The 25,577-nt window shown below is 42.6% G+C and overlaps 1 protein-coding gene across 1 annotated transcript in view; it reads right to left on the bottom strand.

Moving 5' to 3' along the window:
* The window catches only part of LAPTM4B (lysosomal protein transmembrane 4 beta), a 60,622-nt gene extending 35,531 nt beyond the window's left edge, over window positions 1-25,091 (bottom strand). Inside the window, exons 1-3 of the mRNA XM_085053267.1 lie at window positions 24,910-25,091; window positions 7,423-7,534; window positions 428-501 (exon numbers count right to left, since the gene is read on the bottom strand). Of these exons, the coding sequence (XP_084909393.1) occupies window positions 428-501; window positions 7,423-7,534; window positions 24,910-25,005 (282 nt within the window). The 5' untranslated portion in view covers window positions 25,006-25,091. The remainder of the gene's footprint in view (window positions 1-427; window positions 502-7,422; window positions 7,535-24,909) is intronic.
* Between the last annotated feature and the right edge of the window lie 486 nt (window positions 25,092-25,577).

Here is a 25,577-nt window from a genome sequence, read left to right as displayed (position 1 = left end):
TAATATGTGTGGTGCAACTCTCACAACAAATTACACTAGCATGTTTAGAAACCACACAATACTTTTCTAAATAATAGCATTAATGTTGGAACAAGCCACAGGCTTCGGAGGTGAAAGGGGAAAAAATCCCTTAATTTTGATAGGTATCAGTTCTCTGAATTCACAATTTGCCCAGAGCTTCCGCATATTTGAAACTGCAAACAATTAACACAACTCGGCAGTCCTGCTGCCTGCAGCAGGGGCCCCTGGGGTACCACCAATCCAAGCAATCAGTTCTGCTGCCTCTTCTTTCTTTCTCCCCACCCCCCACTCAATTTTCAGCTAAACAAGTAAAGAAGGAATTGTTAGAAAACATTTTGCTTAATTTTGTTTCTGTGGAGTTGTGTAGTTCACTTGATTCATGTCTCCACCAAATATAATGAATTACCTTATATGCGCCATATGTAGCCATCGCACAGATCAGAATCATAAGGAGAGAAATCGCGGTGGCAATGCACATATCTGGAAAAGAGACACGTTGATGACTGCAGATAGATTCAGAGCTTCATTCAGTTTTTCTGCCATCTCCCTTGTGCAGAGCATCTCAAAGGGTATGGTGGGAGATGGGTGGAGATGGGGTCAGGTGCATCATTCAGCTATAGCTGGAGGAAATCTCTGGCTTTTGTGGAGAACCTCCTGAATACAAGAAGCACAGACATTGCTTCTGCCTGTGCAAGCCTGCAGCATTACACTGTGCTTACTTACACTAACACTGTGCAAACCACTACAGCCGTGGAGACAAATCATCTAATTTTTCTAAGGATTTTCAAAAATCAGGAACAGTTTTGACAAGACTGTTTTACTGGTGATGATGAGACCTGTAGTCAGAATGTGTCCACTTTTCTTTGCACTAGAGATTGCTTCTTTGCCAACAGCTGCTGCATACCATTGCTCATATGTCTCTAGACTGGAAAAGGAGCAAAACTGGCAGATAAAGGCATCTTAGTGCAGAAATAACGTCTTGAAAATTTTCATTTCAACCAAGAATACTACAGAGATATTTGTAAATGAAGATGTATAACTGTCAGGAAAGGTAAAGCAGTAAGGGAAGGAAAATATTCTTTACAATTTTGGTTGCAGCAATTATAGGACTCCTATCTTTTTCTTCTACTGCTCATCAGCTTTCAATTAACTTTTCATAAGATTTAAGAAGTTCCTAAGCCATGAACAGCTGGAAGGAGATCCTGGAGGAAAAATTACATATGCTTTTCATATGCACCTCCGTTGATATCATTACAGACTAGTGTCAGGAGATCAGAAGTGAATTTCTGAACCTGACCTTACAGTAAATTGGGGAGTACAATGTAACATTTTGCCTATTTTTCTGAGGTCAAGCCAGTGCACAGAGGATAGATGATGTGAGGTATATAGGACATGGCTTTTAGAGATCCCACCTCTGCTGGTATCTGTGAGGTACCTGCTGTTTACATTGCTATCACCAGGTGCATTTAAACTACTTGTCTTGATGAGGCACTTGGTGGACCTGAGATGCACAAACACAGTGTTGAGGCTGCTCACTACTCTGACTATGGAAGCATTCAAAGTGTAAAGATAGGTATCTGATCACAGAGTTGCCACAAAACCTAACTCTGCCACATAATGAAGAGCATCCCATTGCATGGGAGTCCCTCCAACTCCCTGGATGCATCAAAATCAGAAACTGGGTAGGAGCCCCGGAGCCTTCACCCATGGCTCTGAAAGATCCTGATCTGGTAGCTGTGGACAGGTCTCACCTACCACCACCAGGAAGCAGTGCAGGCTCACCCAGGTCATGGCTGATGAGAAGGACAGGCACTAAGTCCTGTCTGTCATTATTTCCAGCCTACCACTATGATCATCCATGTAGAAGACAAAAGACCCAGTCCTGGATCCTCCTGTGCCTGAGGGAACAAACCTTGCCTTGGATGGCACTAATCCAGATTTCTCCTGGCCCTTGATGCAGAGAGGAACCTGAGACTTGTGAAGCTGGCTGAAAAATGAGCAAGAGGAGACTGTTGCTGGCAGGTGAGGACATCACCAGAGGTTCTTATGTTCTCTGGGCTACAGGCTCTTTGGGCACTGTACCTACCAACAGCAGGCCTAAGGACTTCAGAACCCAGGTCTCCCCTTTTCCAGAGCACTGACTACATCCTGGGTTTCAGGACTCTTGTTCTCTCTCTCTTGCCCTCAAATTTTGTCTTTATGATTGCACAGAGACTCAAATGCCACAGAAGAAGTCCTATGGCAGGCTACTTCCTAATTTAATTCATTAAATTTAAAGGATAAAGTGCCCTTTCCTGGCATTTGGAGGAGCACATTCAAACCACTGCAGTCTCTAGTCTGAGAAGGCCTTGGAGCACAGATGTCCTTTCTCATAGTAAAAATACTTGTATCTTTGTCTTACTGTCAAAATAAGCAGCTCCCACCCAGGAGAGGGGCCTACACTCAACAGTGAGTTTAGCTACACCTTGGCACTCACTGCTTCCTCCACAGTGGCCTCCTGCAACTCAGCTTGTGGGTGCTACAAAATGCCATCAGGAGACAGCTGGGCTCCCTGCTCATCATTCAGGGAGGGATGACATCTCAATGCAGCCCAAATTGCTCTTCAAAGGCATCTCCTACTCCTTGTAAAATGTGTAGAGAATCCAGACAGCCAGTGCAGGTGTTTGTGTTGCATTACCTTGACCAGTTTCTAGGTTTTCAGGAACTGTTAAAGCTGTTAGAAGTGATCTGAATTCTACCCTCAAGAGGAAGAAGCATCCACAAAATATACCTCTATTAATAAAAGGTACTGCAGCTTCTTCAGACATTTTTAGCTGTGTGGCCATTTACCCTGGCTGCCCACATACATCCTATGAAATCAAAATTATTTTGAATAGACCAGGTACACTTGAGATAATGAAAGAAAAGGAGAGAAGTGAAAATGGCTGCTGTAGCCACTAACCTCAATTGAACCTCTTGTAAAAGAGGCTCTTGGATCAATATTTTTATTCTGATCATCAGTTTGGAGGCACTGCTTATGCATTTATTCTTGATCCCAATCACTTACTTCCTGCATCCAGTAGGAAGCTGCTGCCATTGTCATTTGCAGCAGATGCAGTAGTCACAGGTTCCGCTTTGCTGGTGACTCTGGCAGTAGTGGTTCAGAGCCAGAGCCCAGCAAACGGTGATGAACTTGACACTGAGGCTCTGGTCTGACACACTCACGCTCCCTGTCTCCAGTGTCTCCCAAGCTGTGTTCTGCAGTGCCATGTCCTAGTTGGCTCAAGCTAGTTCTTTCTCATTTAAGGCTTCATTGGGTTTTTTGAGCTGTGTCAGCTTCAATTAATCAGAATGAAACTAGATATGCAGCACATTAAATGAGAAGCTGACAGCGGTGTGTGACTTTTTTTTTCCAGCCATGCTGGGCTTTCTATGGCATCCATGCATAGAAGGGCTGTACTCGCACTGCTGAAGGAGTTATCCAGACTATTGCCCAAGACAGCTTTTTGGGTTTGCTCCTTGGGTTTCAAGAAACCAGCTGAGCTTTTTTCTTCTTATACCTTGCAGTGACATCCTACTTTCCTGCCTCTTTGGAGAGAAGATGCTGCTGGGGCTGGGCAGAGCTCCTGCCATGGGGTGCTTGTGTGCACAGCAAGCTGCAGCTGGAGCTCCCTTGAATCCACCTCAAAAGTGTTTCCTTGCCTTCCCTGCCCCTCTTGAGGAGGAGGCTGATGGTGGGTGCTGCAGGGACAGGGAGCAGCAGCCAGCAAGGCCAGTCCCTGAGCCAGGACTTGGGTGAAGTGATGAAGATCTCAAATCCTCATCACCTGCCCCAGCCCTCTGGAGTTAATCACTGTCTCACAGCTTCGACAGCAGGGGCCTGAAAGCTGCTGATCAGCAGCCTGCAATCCTCAGGCAGTTTCTCCCACTCTCCCAGCCTTATTTATCCAACGGCCTCTTTAGTGCCAGTTAAGGATTACTGCCTTGCTCTCTCCTCCACCTTGATGCCACTGCTGCCAGTGCTGTGCAGCCTCCTGGGTCACAACCTGCACAGCAGCAGCATTTTCTCCCTGGGAAAGACAGCAGGCCAATGAGAAGGAAAAGAAGTCCTGTGTCTTTGAGCACATCTATTTCAGAGAATAAAACTAGAGAGGAAGATGTTGCCCTGATCCCTGTGCTGGGCAGGGATCTAGTTTTTTGCCTCTCCCTATATTTGGGACTCATACTACATGGGTGGTGTTGATGGATTGGGGCAGGAATGTGCCGACTTGACCACATCTCTTTATCCCCCAGCAGAAGTCCAAGCCTGCTGTCTGTAGATTCGTTTATTCAAATTTTTCTATTTGAAATAGTATTTTTAAGTCCTGGGTGAATGTAATATTCAGCAGAGATCATCACATTATTCTCCCCTGTCCTGAGATCTCTGTTTGTCCTCTCTGCCCATCCCAGGGCAGGGACACAGGCAGATTTTGGCCGAAGTTGCTATCAGTGTCCAAGCTCTCCTCAGTTTCTGTAGGGCACACAGAGGACTTCAATCCTTGTTGTCATGTGGTCTGTGAAGTATCACACACATCTCTGACACTGTGAAGACAGTAAACAAAACCAAGCAACACCCACTGCTTGTTTGGGCTTTAGCATGTCAGGATGATGGTCTGTGTGTCTGAAGAAGCTGAGCAGAAGGCTCAGGCGAAACCCTCTGGGAAGTCAAAATGAATTATAGGGCTTTTCCATCTCCTGCTCAGAGATGATTAGTCTTTTAACAGCAGCAGTACTACACTGAGCAGCTCACACGTTTCTAATTTTTCCTAGTCCAGCTTCTAAACTCCCACAGGAAATAATAAAAAGAAAGATGAGACCAAATGGGCTCAGCTGAATATCCAGCACAGAAGGAAGCCCAGCATTTTACCCAGCTCCCAGATGTACATCTTGGAGAGCCAGACAAACCACACACACTCATATCTTCCAGTACCTCCATCTGCCACATGGTAAAATCTTGGCAGACTTTTCCCCCCCTTGTTTCCTTTCCTAAAACAGAAGGGAAAATAGCCTAGAGCTTTTTCTAAATGTTCAGGTAAATTCTCTGCCTAATCAAACAGGTATTTTGGAGCCTCTGGTAATGCTTGGAACCATACTAAATCCTGGAATTAGAACCAACGCTGCACTAGTATTTTCAAGCAGTTTGCACTAGACTAGTTAAGGCTCTGCAGGTGGCACGATTTTTTCCCCACTTCTGGAACAGAAAATTGAAAATTTTCCATAAACCAGGCACAGCTACAAAGAAATCCGAAAACAAATACTGGGGGAATCCTGGTTTCTAGGAAGTCAAGGGAAACCTGTCATTAACCTCATTTCACTACTGTGACTCAGCTGATAAGTTTATTTCCAGATGATGTTTTCAGATCTTTTATGAGGGATCTCAGAGGAGGGAGAGAAAGGGAGTGACAAATTTTACATGTAAACTCTGTGTCTGCATTTTTTGTTGCTTGCTATTGATAGGAGCATCAATAGTAATGAGAATAATGGCTATTAGTGTTTGCATCATTATTATTTGTCACAAGAAGCACATATAGATAACAACAAGATATGCTTCTTTAGCATAAAAAATTATGTATCTTCCTGTATTTCATACACATGGTTTCAGGGAATGCAGTTAACCCGAGAAGCATTTCTTCAAAACAGACAACTAAAAGTAAGAAAAGAGAAGAGTATGTGGACTCATAATAAAATATTTCATTGCATTTGAACAAATATAGTCATTTTTAAAGAGAAGAAGAAATAAATTATCTCCTGCCAGCTATTTCCAGTAACCATAAAAGTCAGTAGCTTGATTCAACTGCCTTTATTCAGTAAGGCACCAAACTAGAGGGAGCCAAAGAATAAAAGGAGACATTAATTCAAGTGTTCATTCGTAATTTAACTGCCTGTGAAATGTTCCCTTTCCAAATGGAAATGAGGTCGCTTGGCCCATAAGCCAGCCTTTCACAGTCTTGGAAGGTTCACTTCAGAAGCCTTGATAAAAATATACAGAAAATACAATTTTCGAGTGTAGATGGAAATCCCCAATGTACTTGATCTGACAGCTATTGCATTACAAAACAGAATTACAATTTTAAAGCCTTGGGCACTGGCAGGCCTCTGATGTCGGCTATATAAAACTACACTGACAGACAGTCATTACCAAGGTTAATCTCTGAGAATTAGGACAAGGCAGTCAGTTTTAATATGTCAGAATCAGCTAGGAGCCCATCTGTATCTACTATGGTCCTTACTTTCTTAAATCCAGTTATATAAAAAGATTTTTAGTCGGAAGTTGTAGGTGGTTTTTCAGTGAAGACACAATAAAGTAGCAATCACCCCTTATCATTAGTTCAATGTAGACCCTCAAGGCATATTTGCATTTAAGACCTTGTGGAAATAAGCATCCATTAAACAACACCCAGAAGCTCTGACACAACAAAGGGAAATTATTTTTCTCATGTGTGGGGCTATTGCTTCTCCTATTGATATTTTTATTGACTTCAGTAGGAATGAGGAAAGGACTTAGAGCCTTTAGCTGTGGATGGGGAGGATTCTGAGCAGAAAGACATTAGTGTCATTAGCAATAGACCTGTTTCAGACTACTGTGAGAAATGTTGAATGTAACCATCTTGTGAGCAAAAATGAAAATAAACAGACATTTTTATCAAAATCACATTGAGGGAAAACTTTACTAGATAGGAATTCAACAGTTAAATCAACAAACATCATCAAATAACTTGGAAACGTTATAGAACAAGGAAACATTTGCAAAGGACAGCAGGTTTTGCAGGAGACATAAATGGCCTATCTTACCCTTCCCTGAAACTATACTGAAGCTTTTCTATGATGCCTTTCAGTGAGAGAAGGAACTGCCTTGTGTTATTGCTAATATGCCTGTGACTGTACAGTTATTATTTATATTTGCATTTTATTTGCATTTTATTTGCATATTAGAGCAGGTTTGTGTCAGTCATGCCACACACACGGGGGGGGGTGCGTAAATACATCTGACATGAATGAACACACTCAGCTGTATCAACAGCAGTGTAGGTTCTTGTACATGTGCAGGCACACTGGGACATGGTGCTGGGAGGTGCAGACTCCATATTTCCCTCTGTCCTGCTAAATTCCCCTGGTGCTTTCAGCACCATGCTCAGGGATACATCTCCCTGTCAAGCCAGGACACAGCACAGCAGATGGATTGATTACTAACAGATAGGTGGCAGATAACGTTACTACTAGGAAACAACTTTGAACTGTGCCATGACACCCTTCACAATAAAAATGCAGCTGTAAAATAGAAAGGTGAAGCAATAATTAAAAGGACAATAATTACTGAAATGATAGGACAGTTACATAAATGCTGGAGCAATGAGTACTAGTAATTATGGAGTTTGTACTTACTGGCATCATCCATAAATTCAAATTCACCCCCTAATTCAGCACTAGTCAGGTGGTACTGATCAGGATCAGTCAGGGCACTCAGCAGAATCAGCAAAACCACCGAATTTATAATCTACAGAGAAGAAAAAGGGAAAAGGATCAGTCTGTGAAAGTAATCCATGAAAAACCTCTGGGCAGCACATACCCACCATGTTTCACACCAATTATGATAGAGACTATTATCTAACTGTACAACTGTAGTATTTAACTAACACTGCAATTAGTTTCTCTAAGTTGGTATAAACAGGACTTACTTCTTCCCTAAATAGCATGAAAATGAAAACTAAATGTAGATTACCTCTGTTCATTTTGACTCTATTCCACACCAGAAAAGTTACCACTGCTCTTTCAGATTATTAAACATGTTAGCACATACACCAGTCATTGTAAGATTATTACAAACGGGAGCTGTAATCGAGGACTATCAGCATGGCAGAACTAGAACTGAGGACAGGCCCTGTGAAATTGCTAGATGATCAAAGAGGAGCTCAGTTTCTGGAAAGGGCTGTGTTTAAGAGCCCATCAATGAGGAGCTCGTTTAGGTGAGCTGTGAAATGAGGAGGCCCGGGGGGATGGGAGGAGGTGGCAATGTGATCCTGGTGTCTGATGCTCACATTCCTGTGTCATAAGGTACAGAGGGACATTCACATCCACCAAGGCCTTGGCGATGAAAAGCAGTAAGTGAATTCAATGCCAAGAATATAGTATCAAGTGATTCAGTAGAAGCGGATTGTCAAGTATGAGCTGTAAATGGATCGGAGAGGTAGCCAAGAGCTGTGTTTTCAAACAAATCTGAACAAAATGCTCATATCACTTTGAAGTGAAGAGAGCTAATTGCAGAAATCATGCTCAGCATGAAATAATGCAGCCAGGCTAAAAGCTTACTCTACAGAACTAGGGAGATAACTGGTGAACAAGAAAATGGAAAGAAGAAAGCTGAAAACAGTGTGCTTGAAAAAATGGATTTTTATTGCTTTGGTTCGCACTTTAAAGTCATTCTAATCTGATCACAGGTTACTAACAGCAACAAGAAGGTGTAGAAACATAGGTTATTTCAAGACATAACAGGCTAGAGAATTTCTCAGGTAAGATAAATGCCTTTTGGTAGGCAAATCCCATCAAGTTTAGCTGATACCAGATCTGTTAGCAGTCTTTGAAAACTGTTGAGAATAGATTGAGTCCACAAGACTAGGAAAGAGCAAGCACAGTTTATGCATTTTCAAAGCCAGAAGGTCACATAATAAATTTCTAGCTAGACTGTGAGATTTAAGAACAAAATAAGAACAGATTATCAAGCAGTCTCCCCATTAGCACTTCAAACTTACATGGTCACAAGTAACAATCACCATGGGCTTGTCAAGGACAAACTGTAATTTATTTAATTTTCCTTCTCTGGCAGACTAAGAGGGCTTATGGACAGGACAGAAGCAGTAGATACCAACTCTGCATCTTAGCACATCTTTTGACATTATGAGATTCTCAAAATGAGCAAGGAAAACCTGGTTTGGTTGAAAGTGCAGGAAGGTGAATGAGCTGCCAGCTGGATAGCTGTACTGAAAGAACAGCTGTCATGGATTTAAGGATTCACAGCCAGCACAGAAGATGTATTGATTAGGGTTTGACAGTATCATTGAGAGACTTCTTATTTCAAATCACTTATGACTTCTACCTTTCTCTAATTTGCACACAATGCCAAGTTGTAAGCACTTTGGGAGATAAGATTAAAATTATTTTGACCAACCAGAGCAGAATTCAGACCACAGAGCACAATTCAGCACCAAAAAGCATAAACACATTTGTGAGGAACTTCAGAAGAAGATGAGGTAAAACAACTGAGTTGGCAACAATTGCTCAGAAAGGAGTGTGAGTATGACAGTGAATTAACTGGACATGACTCAGTGAAATCCCATAAGCTCATCTTTGTGGCTCCATGGTGGTGAGCAGTACAGCAGAAACTTGGGTATTTGATGCATAAACCATCCTCCCACTTGCCCTCTGTGGCCCTCTGCAGAAAGGATTCAAAGTCCTTCTAAAATGTACAAGGAAAAGCCCTGGGGAGGATCCTGCATCAGAACACAGGGTAATCAGACACCTGGAATGTAGGACAGAGGGGAAAAAACTGGGGTTGCTTTGCAAGGAAAAGGTAGAGGGAAGTGTTCAGTCTTTTATGTGCAGAAAGGCAGGGAAAAGAATGAAGCAACAGACCTTCCTCCAGATCCAGTGGGTAAACGGATCTCAATTACATCAAAAGAAAATTTAAGTTAGACAGCATGCTAAATAATAAGAAAATAAACAATTGGGGATTGTCTGGAGGGGGTTGGAGATCTTCATTACTGCATTTTTACATAGAACAGTTAAATAGCTTTGTCTTGGGAATGCTGTAGAATGGTCTTGGCTTTCTTTTGGCTTTGAAGACATCAGATAATTGTCCAGATTCGAAGTTACATTTCATAAATCCTACTGGGTTTTAAATTACATATATCACAATCTAGTTCTTGTTTTATACCCCTTTGTGGAAAGCTAGAGGACATAAGCCAGTAATACATATGTTACCTAAGAAGAGTACTCAAAATAACCATGCAATCTGAAACCATAAATGTATAGAGTGTTGCTATTTTAAAGACTTTTTTTTATATATACAGATATAGCCAGGAAAATTCATAAAATACTGACCTATGCACTCTACTTTCTCCTTATGGATATGTCCTGGTTCAGATTATGTCTTTGTCAGCATTGCCTTAAATTCTCGTGTAAGACATAGACTGTGTTTGCCTGATCTGAAGTCTGCTGCAGTCAGTAGGAATCTCTCTAATGCTCTTTAGTGCATCACTTTTCTGTTCTATCAGGTTGTTCTCTTGAGATTCTCATAATCACCTGAGCACCTTCCAGCTGTGCTGTCAGCAATGCAAGTGAAATACACCATGTGTTTGTTTGCTCCCTCTTTCTCCCAGAAATATGTGCACAGTTGGGTGTATTGTGTTCATTAGGGTTTTCCTTTTGTTTTGAAAGTGATGTGACTGTTGAATTTTGAAAAATGCTTTAATACGTAAATTCAGTGTGCCTGAAAACTGATGTAATGTTTTCCAAGGACACACAATCAAGGACAAGAGCATAAAAAATTATTCCCTATTGGTATATGCAGTTGGCATGAGAGTTGAAATCTCCATTCTAGGAAAAGCAAAGGAGCCTTCTTGACAGGGCAGAATTTCCTTCAAGATGTTTTACATTATTTCAGCAACAAATTGTGTAACAACCAATTAGCAATGCTTAGAAAGCATTTTAATTATGCAAAGCTTCAGTAAGCAGCTAAGCCCTAAACCTTCCCAATGAGACACACTGTCCTCCTTTTACAGATGGAGAAACTGAAACATGTCCATGACCATACAGCAGTGGCGTTGTAGCAAGATGCTCTCCCTGAAAGGGGTAAAATAACCCAAACAGTGCCCTATTTGCAAAGCTATCAGTGGTCAATGAAGAAGGGGGACTCATGCTGCCTGAATAATGATGAAGCCAGGCTGACTCAATCCCGAAGCTAAACATTCTGATAGTGAGATGAAAATGTCGAAGACCTGGTAAAATACCCAGATAAAGGAACAAACAAGTGACACTACTGATAATTTATCTAAAGCTGCTGAGCTGACGCAGCTGGCCTGGAGACACAATGGCTGTCAGTCAATCACCCAGTCCCAAATTTTAACAGCAGGGTCTTGCACCATACCCCTTCTTGAAGTGCATGTGTGGAGATTTCTCCCTTGAGTGAGGATGCCTTTCAAGATTACCTCTCAAGGCTGAATGAAGGAAACTGGCCCATGGTAATTTTTATGGGTAACATTATTCAGTTAATAATAATTTATTATAATTTAATAATTTTTGACTAGATTTAATACAATTGCTTCAATATTGCTTCATGGTGCACTATAATATTTGTTATAGCTCCTATACTGTGTAGTAAATCTGATTAAGATAGTTTTGTCTAAACATTATAATAATAAAAAATAATATATGTTTATTTAAATATATCTGGTTTGCTGTCCTTTATCCTGTGGGACAAAGTTGTATGAAGATTCAGTTATACCTATATAATCCTTTAGGCATAAACCGTTGGCAAAGTCTGGGGATAAGACAGGATCCAGCCATACCCAGACTCCTCTGTGAAGAGCTTAGAAAGCAATTAAAAACTGAATGGTTCTAGTAAAACCAGAAAATCTCAAGCAGAACCCGCGTACCCTCTGTTTGTCTCCTTTTGGCACCCTGTGACTCAACAGGAGGGCTTCTTGCCCAGGACCCCATCCGGGTCAGCCTCGGGTCATCAGTCTCTGTCCCAGTGGTACAACAGGATGCTGGTCTCCAGCCATGTGTCCTGGGTGGACACTCTGAGTGCATGTTGCAGCTTGTCTCCAGCTGTGGCCCTGATCCCAGCCCTCTTTATTTCTGGTTGGCCCCCCTGGTTTATCACCTGCCCTGCTGGGGCTGTTGGTGAACTCCATGATCAGTCCCAGTTCTTATCCTGGGCTAGGTCGCTGCAGGATGGTGTTCAGAGTGCCATAACAACAGACTGGACAAAGATCCAACAGAAAGTCCTAGAAATGCCCAACTGTCCTCTTATTCTGATATGGAAATAAAATAGTATTTATTTTTAAATCCCAAAATCTTACTTCTCTGGCAGCCAGATGGAATACATCCATTTTTAATTAATGAAGGGGAGGGAAATAACTGGTTTATAGATACCACAGAATGTATGAAGCCAAGGGGAAAGAGGAAATATTATGGAAAAGACAACTAGTCTAGATATTGGAGCAGCCACTGGATTTCCTGCTGTGGGCTTACAAAACATAATTTCAGATTTGAGTAGAAGATGCTTTAAACAGCAACAACAGAGTGAGGGAAGGTGCATGCAGGCATGAACAAGTGAAGCAGCAGGTGATGAGACTGGGACTGGCACTGAGAACCACTGGTGCTGCTTCCACCTGCACTGTGATAGAGAACCAGCAGCTCATGCACAATGTGAGCCACTTCTGACAGAGATAATGTCCAGTGGTTGGGATGCAAGGATGCAACCTCATGTCTTCTACAGGCAGCATCCAGCAATTAAAAACTATATAATGCACTAAGATTTCAGACCTCTACCATCAATGAGTGAGTCACCTTTATTCCATGTAATTTGTTCCAGAAGTCAGCAGTGAACCATGGTAACCCATGGGGATAAAAGGCAGAGGAGAGGTGTCAGAAACCACTGCAGCAACAGGTGATCAGAAAACAAATACCACTGTTATTTCAGACCTTTTGTAGAAATGCAGCTGCATGGTATCTATCCCAGCTTATCTAAAATAAAATTAGTTCCAGTAGCTCCTAAGAGCATGCCTTTAACACTGATCTACTGATGATTCCTAACTAAAGCAGACCGAGAACTGCTCTCACTAGCAACTTACATAAATGTCTGTAAACACTGAAAGAATTGCCAGGAGTTACAATGGCTTCATTTCAGCTTACAGTCAAGAGTCAAAATAAAATAGCTTTGATAAAGGAGTTTAGAAGAGGAAATCTTAACCTCACCTTAAATCAATACAGTTGCTTTAAAAATACAGTGATGTTTCTATTGAAGTCTACAGGGTCCCCTCTATAAATACTCTACCACAGCTCTCCCAAGACTTTCTAATGCAGTGAAGAGAGATATCTATATTTACAGTGAAAAGAAACAATCACCCCCCAGCTTTATGTCTACTGAGGGCTCCATTTATAACTGAATCCATGCATGCAGCAGTCTCTGTGCTATGTGGTGAAAGACATTCGTACAATTTTAATTCTGTGACTGTTTTCAGCCTCACTGAACTCAAGAGAGCTCCACTTAAGCACACTCCTTAAATCTCGGCATTAGTGGAGAACTACCTCCCTGCCTGTGACCCTTTTTACAGTTTCAGAGAGCTGGTTTCATGACACTGAGAGGCTCAGTATTATGTAGGAATTGGCACACACAGTTCTAGTATATTTTTAATATCCCACAAAACTGGCATGGTTTAGTTTGTTGTCCTCTACAGAGATATTATTGAAGCAAATCACCAAGGACATTGATTTTGCCAGCAAGAAACCCTAAATGTTTTTAGTAAAAGTGAAGAAAATCTCAAGCAGAACCCTCTGTTTGTCTCCAAAAACTTATGGTAATTTTATGAGTCTAGGTACCTGTTCTCTATAGAAATGATAGAAACAAAACACCGGTCTTAAACTACTTTTGCTCCCTGAAACTAAACAGAAGAGTATTTTCTAGCATTTGGCTATTTGAAGTCAGTGTCCCTATCAGAAAAAGCAAGAATGTGTGGAAAATGTCTATTTAAGTATCTCAATGTCTTTAATTCTCCCCATCTACCTTTGCCTTCTCACTAGGCATGTTCTTTGAATTTTTGCTTCATTTTTTCTTTTAGCATAGGAGATACTAATAAAAGCAAGAACACTTTTGTTGATCAAAAGGACAAAAGAACTCTACAAAGGAAAAAAAATCAGGTTCAGGATTTAATTCAATAACTCAGTGTAGATTTGCACTATCTGGGGTTTCTTTCCCAACCTTCTCTATTAGTGTAGATAATGAATTTAGGTTTATTGCCCTGTATAGGAAGATTCTTCTATCTGTTCTTTGTCTCCCCCTGTTAGGCAAAGTTTTGTGTTTGTTGGTGTTCATTGGGGGCTTTTTCTGAATTCTGACTAAAGAAGAAACAAGGGGGAAATTTTATCAATAAAGGTTTTAAGCTGAGTGCTGGAAGAGCAGGCAAAGAGAACATGAAAGAATAAGAAACAAGATGTCCCCTCTGTGTACCCAAGTTCCTTGACAAGTCTCAGAGCAGTGATTCAATCACTTTCCCTCTCAGGGCACAAGAGCTACCTCTGAGCACACCACAGCCACTGGCTTTAACTCCAAGAATAGAGGAGCAGAACCCTGGCTGTCAGAATAGATACCTCTCTCTTTTTTCTGCTGTGTTAGCCTTCTGCTTCATGCTAATGAAAATGTTTCAACTTTCCAGTGCTCGGGGACAAGCTGCAGATGTGTTAGTGATGCACAATTCAATGAGTGGGCCAAGGTAGAAAACCCAGATACACTAAATTATCTTTGCATCCAATGAAACAAAACAGCCTGAAGGGAAGCTGAAAGAGAGACACTTGAACCTGGGTTAAAAGGGAATCTTTCACTCCTTTGACCAGTGAAATTCATTATCAGGCATTATTACAAAAGGCTGAAGGAATACACAAAAGGACGAGCTACTTACCAAGGAAAGGCAAGCGTCTGGTTGTATAACAAAATATTTTAAAAACAAAACGCAAGCCTTTCTGCTTCAGGTGATTGCCCAACCTTAAAATAATAGGAGAATAAAAGAAAGTTGTCCCTGCACAAGTGGCTCTTTCTCCCTGGGTGGTTTCTCAAAGCATGGTTCTGGCTGCTATCTGAAATACTGCACTGGAGAGAGCATTAGTCAAGTCAGAAGTAGCAACTAGGTTTTTATATTCTTTAATTTGGAGAAGACAGGGTAGAGTGCAATTCTAATTGCTATTTTTCCATATATTACTCATGAGAATTCAAAGAACCATACAGGCAGGCTCAGACTAGCATATTACAAAGTTCACATTATAGAGAGTATATAAGAGAAAGCTGCATAAAATATTTCAATCAGACTTTATGCATAATTTCGTAATTTTGACTTTGATTGCTATGACACTAAACACTGAACCTGAAAGACAATGCTGATTAAATTGATATAGGAAGTCTAGAATAATTTACCAGCGCTCTTCTATACAAATGACTCAACTACTGCCAGCTTTTAAACAGGCTTTTTTAAAACCCAAACCACAAGAGGTCTGTTATTAATGAAATATGCTAATGATTAAATTTATTACAAAAAAATAGATGGACAGATTGTGTAATATGCACATGAGAGGTTTCTGCCTCCCTAGAGATAGAGTTTGTTATATATTTGTGAGAAACTGAAATGTTATGGTTCATGGCTCAAACATTGTTATGAAGGTCTTTTTGCCCATTATGGCAAAACTGTACAAAGAAGCTGCAACCACCAAAGCCCTCCCCTCCCTGAATATGCCTCCTGAGGGGAGCTTCAACTGTGAGTTAAGCTGCCTAAGGGAATGTGAGATAAGATAAAGGTGACACTATTGTCCAGTTATCTCAGGTCTAGGGAGAAGTAAACAAGGCTGAGGATGAAGAATGCATCCACAAGAAAGCCAAACCCAGCAGCTGTCCTGAAAATCAGCTCTAGCTGTATTGGGGGGGGGGGGGGAAGCCCATAGCCCTCAGGCTCACTGCTGAGGCCAGGTTTGCACAGACTTCCCCCCGGCCAAGAGGGGAGGAGGAGAGTTTTGCGTGTGTGGCATAACCTCAGGTCAGAGACGGCGAACACCCATCCTCCCTCAGACAAAACTGGCTCAGCTGTAAAACCCCCACCCCGGGAAGGACACAGCCACGGGATATTCATGTGAGGGGCAGCTGAGGAGGTGTCACAATCCATCAAAGACCCCCGAAGTGCTCTCCAGACTCATTCCTGAGGCCTTGCACCACAGCACTGCACGTGATGCAAGGAGATTCAACAGATCGTGAGTCTGCTGCAAGAGTGTGTCAAACTTGTTCCCTGCAGAGGAGGGACCTGGGCTTTCGCACCTGGCCCTTGAACTCGGTGTTTTGTGGGACCTTCACCACCAGGAAGACCAAAAGAACAGGAGCAATGGGACACCATCAGGATCCATGGAGTGGTGATATTTTCTACTTAATCTGTCTCTCTGTCACTCTCTTCTTCTCCCCCCTCCCTTTTCCTATTTCTTTCTCCCTCTCATTTGCTGTTAAATAAAATGCATACTATTGACTTTGGCATATGGTCTCATTTGCACCTTAGTTTGGGCAGAGGCATCTCTTTCATAACTGTAATAACTGGATCATAACATTATTTAATCTTAGTCCTTTCCTGGTTTAAAAAAATATGCTATTTCTATCCAAATTTATCAGTGGCGTCTTTCTTTTCCATTGTATTTAAAGCAAGTTTAACCTGTATCTAAGCAAAGTCCTAAAAATGATTACTGAGGTCTTCTGCCCAGCAAGACCTCTGGGGAAATATAATTACATATACCCATGTTCAAATTATATCACTGCCAGATCAACTCACAATTTCTCCTAAAGTTCATCTTGATTCACGACGCAGCAGAGAGCTAGCAAAGAATTGGTATGCAATAAAACTTTATTAGAAAAAACGTTGTTCAACTGGTCAGTTGAGATTTGTTTGATTTCTGCATTTGTCTCTGACTTCCAAAAATGCATGTTTGAGCCTTGCAGGTGGCTGCAAAAGGTTGAGGGCAGACCTGTTGAAGTGTGACTGTGATATGAGTTGTGGCAGCTCCCACAGATCTAAACTTCTGTGTGGACTTGTGACAGAGGATGGGCCAGGCAACACCACTGTGGCCGATTACCTGGGCTGGACTGCCCAGGTGTGCACTGGCCCTGGCCAGCAGATTGTGTGTCTCACCCACAGCAGCCCACAACACTGTCTGTGCTCAGAGTCCCCTCCAGCCTCTTTGGACATGTGTCACTGCACTGGTGAGAGGACTGTGCTGCAGCTTTTGGGAGCAAGCTTCATATGATCACTTAATTAAAAAAAAAATCAACCAAACAAAAACCAACCCCAAAACACACCAAATCATTGATCCATCATTCTTATGTAGACACCACAGGCAACATCCACAGAAGCCATACAAGTGACTGCACCCTTGAAGCTCTAAGCAACCCGAGGCAGGGGGGATTTAGTTATGCAAGGAAGTGGAAGGAGGGTACAGTACAGATAATTACTGAAATAGTAAAGAACATGATCACATATATCCTGCCTGTCTGGCCACAGCTGTTTCACTGTTGGGAAATGCATCTCTCCAAGGTGAATATCTCCCACAAACCTGTGTTTCTGCCAAAAGCATTTGTCCTGTCTGTTTTAAGTAGCTTAATATATCTCTGGATAGAATAAGGCCTTGCTCAGCACATGCCAGCAACAAAATGAAATGCAGTCACAGAACTCTCAAAACATCTTTCAAGGCTGAGTACCAGGATGACAGTAGTTAGAGCTGGCTGCAGACTATTCTCTGAAAAACAGCTGACCCACAGGAGGTCCAGGAACAGTGCACTAGGTTCAAGTCCATATTAATTCTTCAGTGATGCCTCCCTGGCAGAGTCACCTCACATCAACCAGGAGCACTGTCTCACACCTTCAGACACAAGTGTGGGGTTTTGCTTCTTATTCTGCTGTTTGGAGATTTGGGGCTTTAAACCTCCAGCCCTGCTGAAGAACAGCACATAAAGTGCCCTGCACATTTTCAAGCCTCGGCCACTTTAAACTTCCAGAGTTTTACAGTCAAAGCATAAGCCTCACAATAAAACAAGAGAAAAAGAAAGCAATCAAGGAAATTAATTCCTGGCTATTTTGCAACATCCGTTCCATATGTCCAAGAATATGTAAGACTAATTGCATTTTCACTGACGTCAGTCTAATCAACGATCAGTTTAGGAAGCTTAATGTGTTCTCCTCTGGCTCACTAGGAGATACATACTAACCTTCAACAGAACTTCCAAACACATTCTACTTGATTAATATAATACCTCCTCTCCTTTCTATAAATATATTCACGGTTTTTTTGTATAAAAATCTAAATGTAATTATAGCATACTGAACTCTCAATGGATTCTTTCCTTCAACAAGCATTTATGTAAACTTGCTCCTCTTACAACCAACCATCTGTTTTCTCAGTGGAGGGAATTTATTATCCAAATTAAGGCCTTAGTAAGAAAAAAAGGGTATTTTACAAAGGCTTGCAACTTCTGAACAGGTAATTGTATTGATTAGATAAGACAACTGTGTCATTATTGTGACAACTGATGCAGGATATCAGCTGTCACTGCAATGATTACACACTGTGAAATATCCTACTGTGGTATTTGGGGATATAAGAAAAACTGCCTGTATTAGGGGATTAGAGCTTAAAGACATTTTCATAAATCCTTGTGTTGTATTACAGACTAATAAACAGTTCAGTAAGTGCAAAGACTACCTAAAAGACAAGAAATTTTATCCCTCCAATGACTTAAAAAGTTTGTGCAAGAAAAACACTGTTAATAAACATACTGATGCATGACAGAGTCTGAGGAAGATTAACAAAATGCTGCTTCTACTTCTCTCTGCAACACAGGAAACCTGCAAACCCAGCTATTTTCACTCAGAGCAGAAAGCACAGATAACTTGGCATATGGTGTACCAATGAACCCATTCTTTGTTCAGATAACCTCTCTGGCCTGTTCAGGGATGGATTCTGTCACACAGAGGTGAGTGATTAGGACTTTGCAAGCTATCTTATTGATTGTGCAATTTAAATTCCTCCCATATGTTCCTTTATTCTGTAATTCAACTGAAGATGACCTGAAGCTTGAATTGGAGAAAGGAGGTGGGATAAGGTCCTGACTGCAGAAACCAACCTGGGCTTGTGCAGAGTAGGGATGAGTTCTTTAAGGAGTTCTCCTGATGCCATTCTTGAAGCTATTAACTGTTATATTGGTCTTCATTCTTTGCTATGACACACCTAAAATGCATATGTGAGGTTTCAGGTTCTTAAGAAAATACCATACAGAGTCTGAGCAGATATTTGAGTGCAGAATCAGTAATTTTTTCTCCCCAGTCTTGAAGATAATGAAATCTATGTGATCCAGTCCAAGAGGATATACCCTGAACCTTCTCTGACTCCAGTCTCAGTTGGATATTCGACATGTACATCAATCATCAGGCAAGCCTTTGAAAGTAAGACTCAAAGTTTTCTTTATTCATAATGAATTCCAAGTTTTGTCTCCACTCTCCTCAATAGCAAGCATGTGCACAGGAAGAGTCTAATGAGTTACTTGGGAATGTTACTGCTTTTTTTCCCACAATCTTGTCTTTCATCTTATGAAGGGAAGTACAGACAATAGAAAAACTAATGATCATTTTACAGACATGGCACTTGGGACATAAACATTTAATCAATTCAGCCATTTATATTAGAGGAATCGAGAGTCTCAAGTAATTTCACCTTATGACACCTTCACTTGCTAGTGGAGAAGTTTCATGTGCTGCTGACACTACGTCTCCTACCAAGGGATGGGAATTAGGATGTCACTGGCACCACCCAGCTCCTTCCCCTGAATACACAGCCCAGGTCTGGGCCATGGAGGAGCAACCACTTGGTGAATCCACAGGAGTGCCCATTCTGCAAGACTTCTTTCCCCAGGGCCACTAGTACTGGACAGTCACTGGAGGTGGGAAAGGTAGTGTTGCATGCAGGATAATCTGATCCAGCCCCCAGCTCTATCACACTAGCACAGGGGAAGCGACATCCCTGGATGATATGGAGAAACTGAGCCTTCAGTGTGCTTGCTACTATGACCCTTCATACAGACATTAAGTTGGAAATCATTTTGTTTTAGCCCACTTCATTCCATATAAAAACAAAGCAAGCTAATTTTCTAAGTAAAACACAAAGCCTCATATTATTATTAATGATAATTCCCACAACCTGGCCCTAAGATAACACATCAGGCTTTCTAATCATGCAATTTTGCCCATTTCATAACTTCAGTTCCTTTTTCAGTTTTCAAAATCTCCTGATTCTTACAAGTTTGAAAACAATTAAGAACTTCATCACAGAAATTCTTTCTTTTCCCTGAAAAGGCCTTTACTCCCTGTTCAAGGGACCCTCACCTACAACTGTTTGCTGATGTGAGTAGTCTCAGACAGCGTAAAGGTTGCAAGAGTGCAGACCGAACAGCTTGGAAGGATCCCAGTATAAGGATATTTTGTTTACATGAGCAGTCACTGCTGATCTGTACCCCCTGCCAAGTAAGCCAAGATTACTGAAATCTTCTAACTGGTATTTAAGCACATTGCAATACATGATGTTTTGCAAGAGGCTTGAAAAATACCAGGAAATAAATGTGGCCGAATCACAAAATATATACCTTCATTCTCCTCTGGATATCAGATCACTTGTTAGGGTGTTCAATCTTAAATCAGTGAGACCATAACAAGCTGTGCTTTTCTTTTGCTTTACAATCTAGAGCCTACTACCAGTACATTTTTTCATCATTAGGATTCAATCCTTTTATTAAAAAATGATAGGGAACAGAGAGAGGTATTACACTTGCTTTCAACAATATATTCAGAAAAATCCAGAACTGAAATGCCTCAACTAGCAATTCATGCTGATCTTTCCACAAATAGCAGCTCAAACATTTAAGCCACCCTGGCTAAAAGCTTCGGTTCACTCTATTTATGTTCTCACCACACATCCTCCAGTGAGAGCCACACAACTCGATAACTTGTGGTTAATAAAAGTTAATGGAAGGTTCTCAGCCTTCCATTAGTTTTTATTTTTAGCCCCTCACTGTCAGGGCTACAGGGAGTGCAGAGAGAGGGCAGTGGCTCCCCAGGCATGGGAATGGCTTCTGGGGCTCCTGGGGGACTGCAGGACCATGGAGAGGAGCAGCCTGCGCCCAGGGCACTGCTGCACTGAGGGCGGTAGCAGGAGGCACTAGGCACACAGAGATAAAAAATGAAAGCTCCTTCTTTTATTGGTTTTTTTTTTTAACTGATACCTTAAAATTTCACCTTCTCTCCACCAAAGTCAATCAGAAATAATCAGAATTCCTATTATCCCAGATGGTGTCAGTGGATCCTCAGGGCGTGCAGAACACCACAGGCACTGCCACTGCCAGGAGAGTGGAAAATCCTTCCATGACACTGTCAGCACATCTGATGTTGTTCCTTCTTTGTGCTTTAGACAAAGAAAGTGGAGTCCATTTCCTCAGGAAGAAGACACGCTGTGTTTATAAATGCTGTCACTGACAGGGGTGCTGTTATTCCGACTCACCAGCACTGACTGGGTCACTTGGAAACAGCAATGCAAGCTTTCCTCCAGACTCCAGCACCAGCGGGAGATCAGAACTGAAGGTGGCTTATTTCAGCATTGTCACTGCCCTGAACAGCACAGTGTCAAAACTAAGCTGTTGGAAATGAGTAATTTCAATTTTTTTTTTTTAATACATTTGTAAGACTTTTATGCCTCAAAATGTTTCTGTATTGCTACTGTGACCTCTGATTTCATGTTATACAGAAGTGTAAAGTTCATCTCAGAGAGAGAAAACCCCAAAAATTAATAACCAGCCAAACCAAACTGGTCCTCAGCTTTGAAATAAATATTAACCCCCAGACAGACATATTACTGCCATTGTAATCCTCGGCATAATTTGTATTAAACATTGCAGCACCCCCTGTTAAGCTTTCCTCCCCAAGGCAGCACACTAGTTCCTGAAGCGTGGGCTGTTCTGCAACCCAATTAGATACTCTTTTAAGGAGATTTCCCCTGGCTACTCCAACCTTTACAAGTTACTTTTTACACCTCAGTACTTCAGTGCTCTGTGACAGTATGTATATTGCATTATTACGCTATATTGCAATACCATGCAGTGGTGTGTTATATAGTACCGATGGCTCCAGCAGGAAGAAACTACTGAAACACAAGAGCTATAGAAAAATTAGCATTCTGAGATCCATTATGTTCTAAAATAGAGCAAAGTTAAATATTTATTTCTCAGCTATTGATACGTTATCAGACCATTGTAAGTGTCTGTGGCTGCTCTGCCTGTGTTGGAAAAGCACACTGTCACTGCCCTTACTTCTGTGGGAAAGCACCCTCAAGAGCAGCACTGATGACTCCACCTGCACTCAGCTTCCCACTCTCTCCACTATTTGTTGGACCTTGAACACCCTGTTAAAACATTAAAACTAAAGAGCCCCCCAGTTTATTGATGGGGGCTGGAATACTGGGATACAGTGCAGATGCTGTGCCAGCACTGCTCAGCAGTAGCCAAAACACCGATGTGTTACCAACACCTTTCCAGCTCCCAGTGCACAGCACAGTGGTGAAAGTGTTGCTTTGGGAAGATGAATTCTATCTCAGCCACTATTTTTTCCACATTTACTCAGACATGAAATTCTGCCTCCTGAAATTATATTAACTCAAAACTGGTTCAACACGTGAAAATGTTGTGTTCAAAGTCTGCCAACACTTTTAAGCTACTGTTTTTTCCTCCTTCAGATGCCTCTACTACTGAATCATTGTATTCACAGTCATGGAATTAATAAAACTTACACATCACAGGTAGGGAGAAATGAAGAAGCAACAGAAATGAAGAAAACTACTCATTCTCTACATTGATGTTTTTCCTCAAATAATTTCCTGTAAAGAATAAGAGCAAAGAGTGTACAGAATACATGTTGGTGTGGCAAAAAATCAGAAGGGTTTTTGTTTGAACTTTGAGGTAATGCTTACAGCTCACATGTGGTTTCCAGTAATGCAATAACCCAAAATGCATGCAGAGAAGAAAAATGTCACCAGCACATCTATTTTTATGTAGACCCTCAATAGCACAAGGTACCAAATCATAATTGCTCTTCTGAGTCCAAAATGAGTATTTTTGTATATGACTTTGTCAACCAGACCCTTCAACCAGGGCCATTCTTTTAAGAAGCTCCTTCTTCCTTACTTACTGTTTCCTAACATAATAAGCCATCAAAAAGGTTTAGTACTTATTATTTACATGCATCTAAATGTCTATTCTTAATGTGCAAATACTCCAATAGGGAAGAAAGCACAGAAAGAAATGTGTACTGTATCAGTTTGAAGTAATTTAGAAATCCACCGTGAAAAAGTTATGAAAGCGAAAGAAGCAAGAGCTGTAAATCACGAGATACCTGCTTGTAGGAAAGGAAATTTAAAAACAGATTTTGCAGTAAAATACTATGTGAAATTGTCCCACTGGTATTTAAATGCTAGTAGCAGATTAGGTAACAGTCTAAAAAGCTATCAGGCTTTTCTTTTTATCCAAGCCTAGGTGATGCACTTCCATCTTCCTCAAATAACTTTAGGTCTGCTGAACAGCTAAAATATCTGTATCCCTGTCTCTGTGGAGCCAATGTGAAAAGGTTTCATTCAGCTGAAGGCAGAAAGAAATAATAAGCACCCTAGAAGACATGTTCAAAAGCTTTCAGGTCATATTACAATTTACCAAAACTTCACTGCAGCCAGGCAGAGAGGCATCTTTTACAATACTGTCAGTATTGTAGATACTACAGGCTGTGGATGTTGCCATTAACCATATTTTATTAAAGCAGGAGCAAGAAATGGTTCCACTAAAGCACAATTTTCTCAGTGGTGAAATACGTATTTTACAGGATATAGAACATTTTATATGATTTCTAGGATATAAATGTCAACCTAGCTTTTTTATTACACTGGTTGAATTAATTTAATGAGCTGTCCTACAGTGGAGGCCAGCCCTGCATTTTTCACTTGCTTCTGCAGAGAATTTCAGTAGTTAGCAAATAAGCCCGGGTCTAATCTGCTTCCGTCTGCAATCATTTGAAAAATGATGCTTGGCAAACAGCTCTGCACAGCCTTGCCATCACACGGAGACTGATTCCTCACAGCAAGAGACTGAGCAGACTGAGAAATGCATCCACCTTACCTACAGCAAACAATCAGTTCTTTTTATTCTACAAACCCTGCGACTATAGCAGGACGAGCTCTGGGAAAACTGCTTTCCCTACATTGCGAGGGATGGAGAAACAACTGTCAGAGAGGAGCTGAGGGCTTAATGTGGCTCCTCCTCACCGAAGTCTCCCCGGGCCAAATAACTGGGTGTTAAACAGCCTTTGCTTTCTGATGGTAACCCTGGTGCCTCCAGGGTCAATTCCTCACTGATGTTCTATAACCCCGGCAGAGGAAAGATGTCTTTCTAGTACCTGCGAATAGCCGCCTGGAAGGTTTGAGCTCCCTGCCAGGCAGACCAGAACACTACTGCCAAACGATTACCTGCCACGCAGGGGACAGCGGTACAAGAACGCTCGATTACTTCACGAAGCAGCGACCAGAGGCTACAAACGATGATTTTCTGCGCGGTGTGGCCAGGGCCCGGGCAGCCTTGCTAATGCACCGGCGGGGCCCGTGTGCTGCAGTCTGCCCGCCCCGAAGTTTGGGGGAAAACCCTCACTCCAGGGGTCTTCACTCATCACATTTTCATGCCCACAGCAGCTTTTTGCTCCAGACCCTGTCGAGCCTGCCCGTGCAGGGTATCTCCCGCCCCGCTGCCCCGACCCCTAATCACGCACATGCCTCATGCCCCAGTTTCGGCAGAGCCCAGGCAGCGCCGTGCCCGCCGGGATGAGGCGGCGCCGGGCAGCGCGGCGCTGCCTGCGCACCACGCTGCTGTAACAACGCGGCTCCTTCTGAAACACGCCTGGGCAGCCTGAGCCGCTGCCATCGGCATCCCCATGCACGGAGCAGCCCCTCAGGCTGCCCCCGCAGCCGGTGCCGAGCGGCCGGAGAGAGGGGCACACTCACCAGGTACCAGACGCCGAGGATGATGGTGCCGGTGCGGACATGGCAGCAGAGGCAGCAGCTGTTGGAGTAGAAGCGCGCCCACGGCGAGCTCAACATCTCCGCGGCTCCTCGGGGCTCCGCCGTTCCGCTCAGTGTCCGCGCTGCTCCGCGGGGCGGGGCGGGGCCGGGCTGGGGCCTCCCCTCACGGCGGGCGGGACCCAGAGCAAGGCCCGGCCCAGCCCGGGCGGGAGGAGGAGGCTCTGCGGCCCCTGCGGCCACCTGCGCCCGCAGCAGCAGCCCGGAGCAGCCGCGCCGGAGCACGGGAGGGATTCTGAATTCGAAGCCCGGGAAATTCAGCGAGCCTAGCCCCGGCGGTGCCGTGCAAGGGCTGTTCTCCGGGGGATGCTCCCCGCCGCGCTCGGCTGCACTGCAGTGAGCCCGCTGAGGGCGAGTCCGGCCCGGCGCTTCCTTGGCAAAGCTTGTAGCTCACAATTCTTGACTGGCAAAGCTGCAGAAATAAACTCCGTTTCTCTATAAGGGAGGATAATATCGGAGGAGGTCAAGGAATACTATGAATTTACCCCAAATTCTGAAGCCATGACATTTATTTTCTTTGACAGTGCCCTCCTAATCCGCTCCCAAAGTTGCTGCTGTTGAGGTGGCTGGAATTTCCTCGTGTAACTGATACC

Source organism: Lichenostomus cassidix, chromosome 2 (genome assembly GCF_008360975.1).
Source record: "Lichenostomus cassidix isolate B80296 chromosome 2, HeHo_3.0, whole genome shotgun sequence".
Taxonomy (NCBI): domain Eukaryota; kingdom Metazoa; phylum Chordata; class Aves; order Passeriformes; family Meliphagidae; genus Lichenostomus; species Lichenostomus cassidix.
This window is presented reverse-complemented; position numbering and strand designations above follow the sequence as displayed.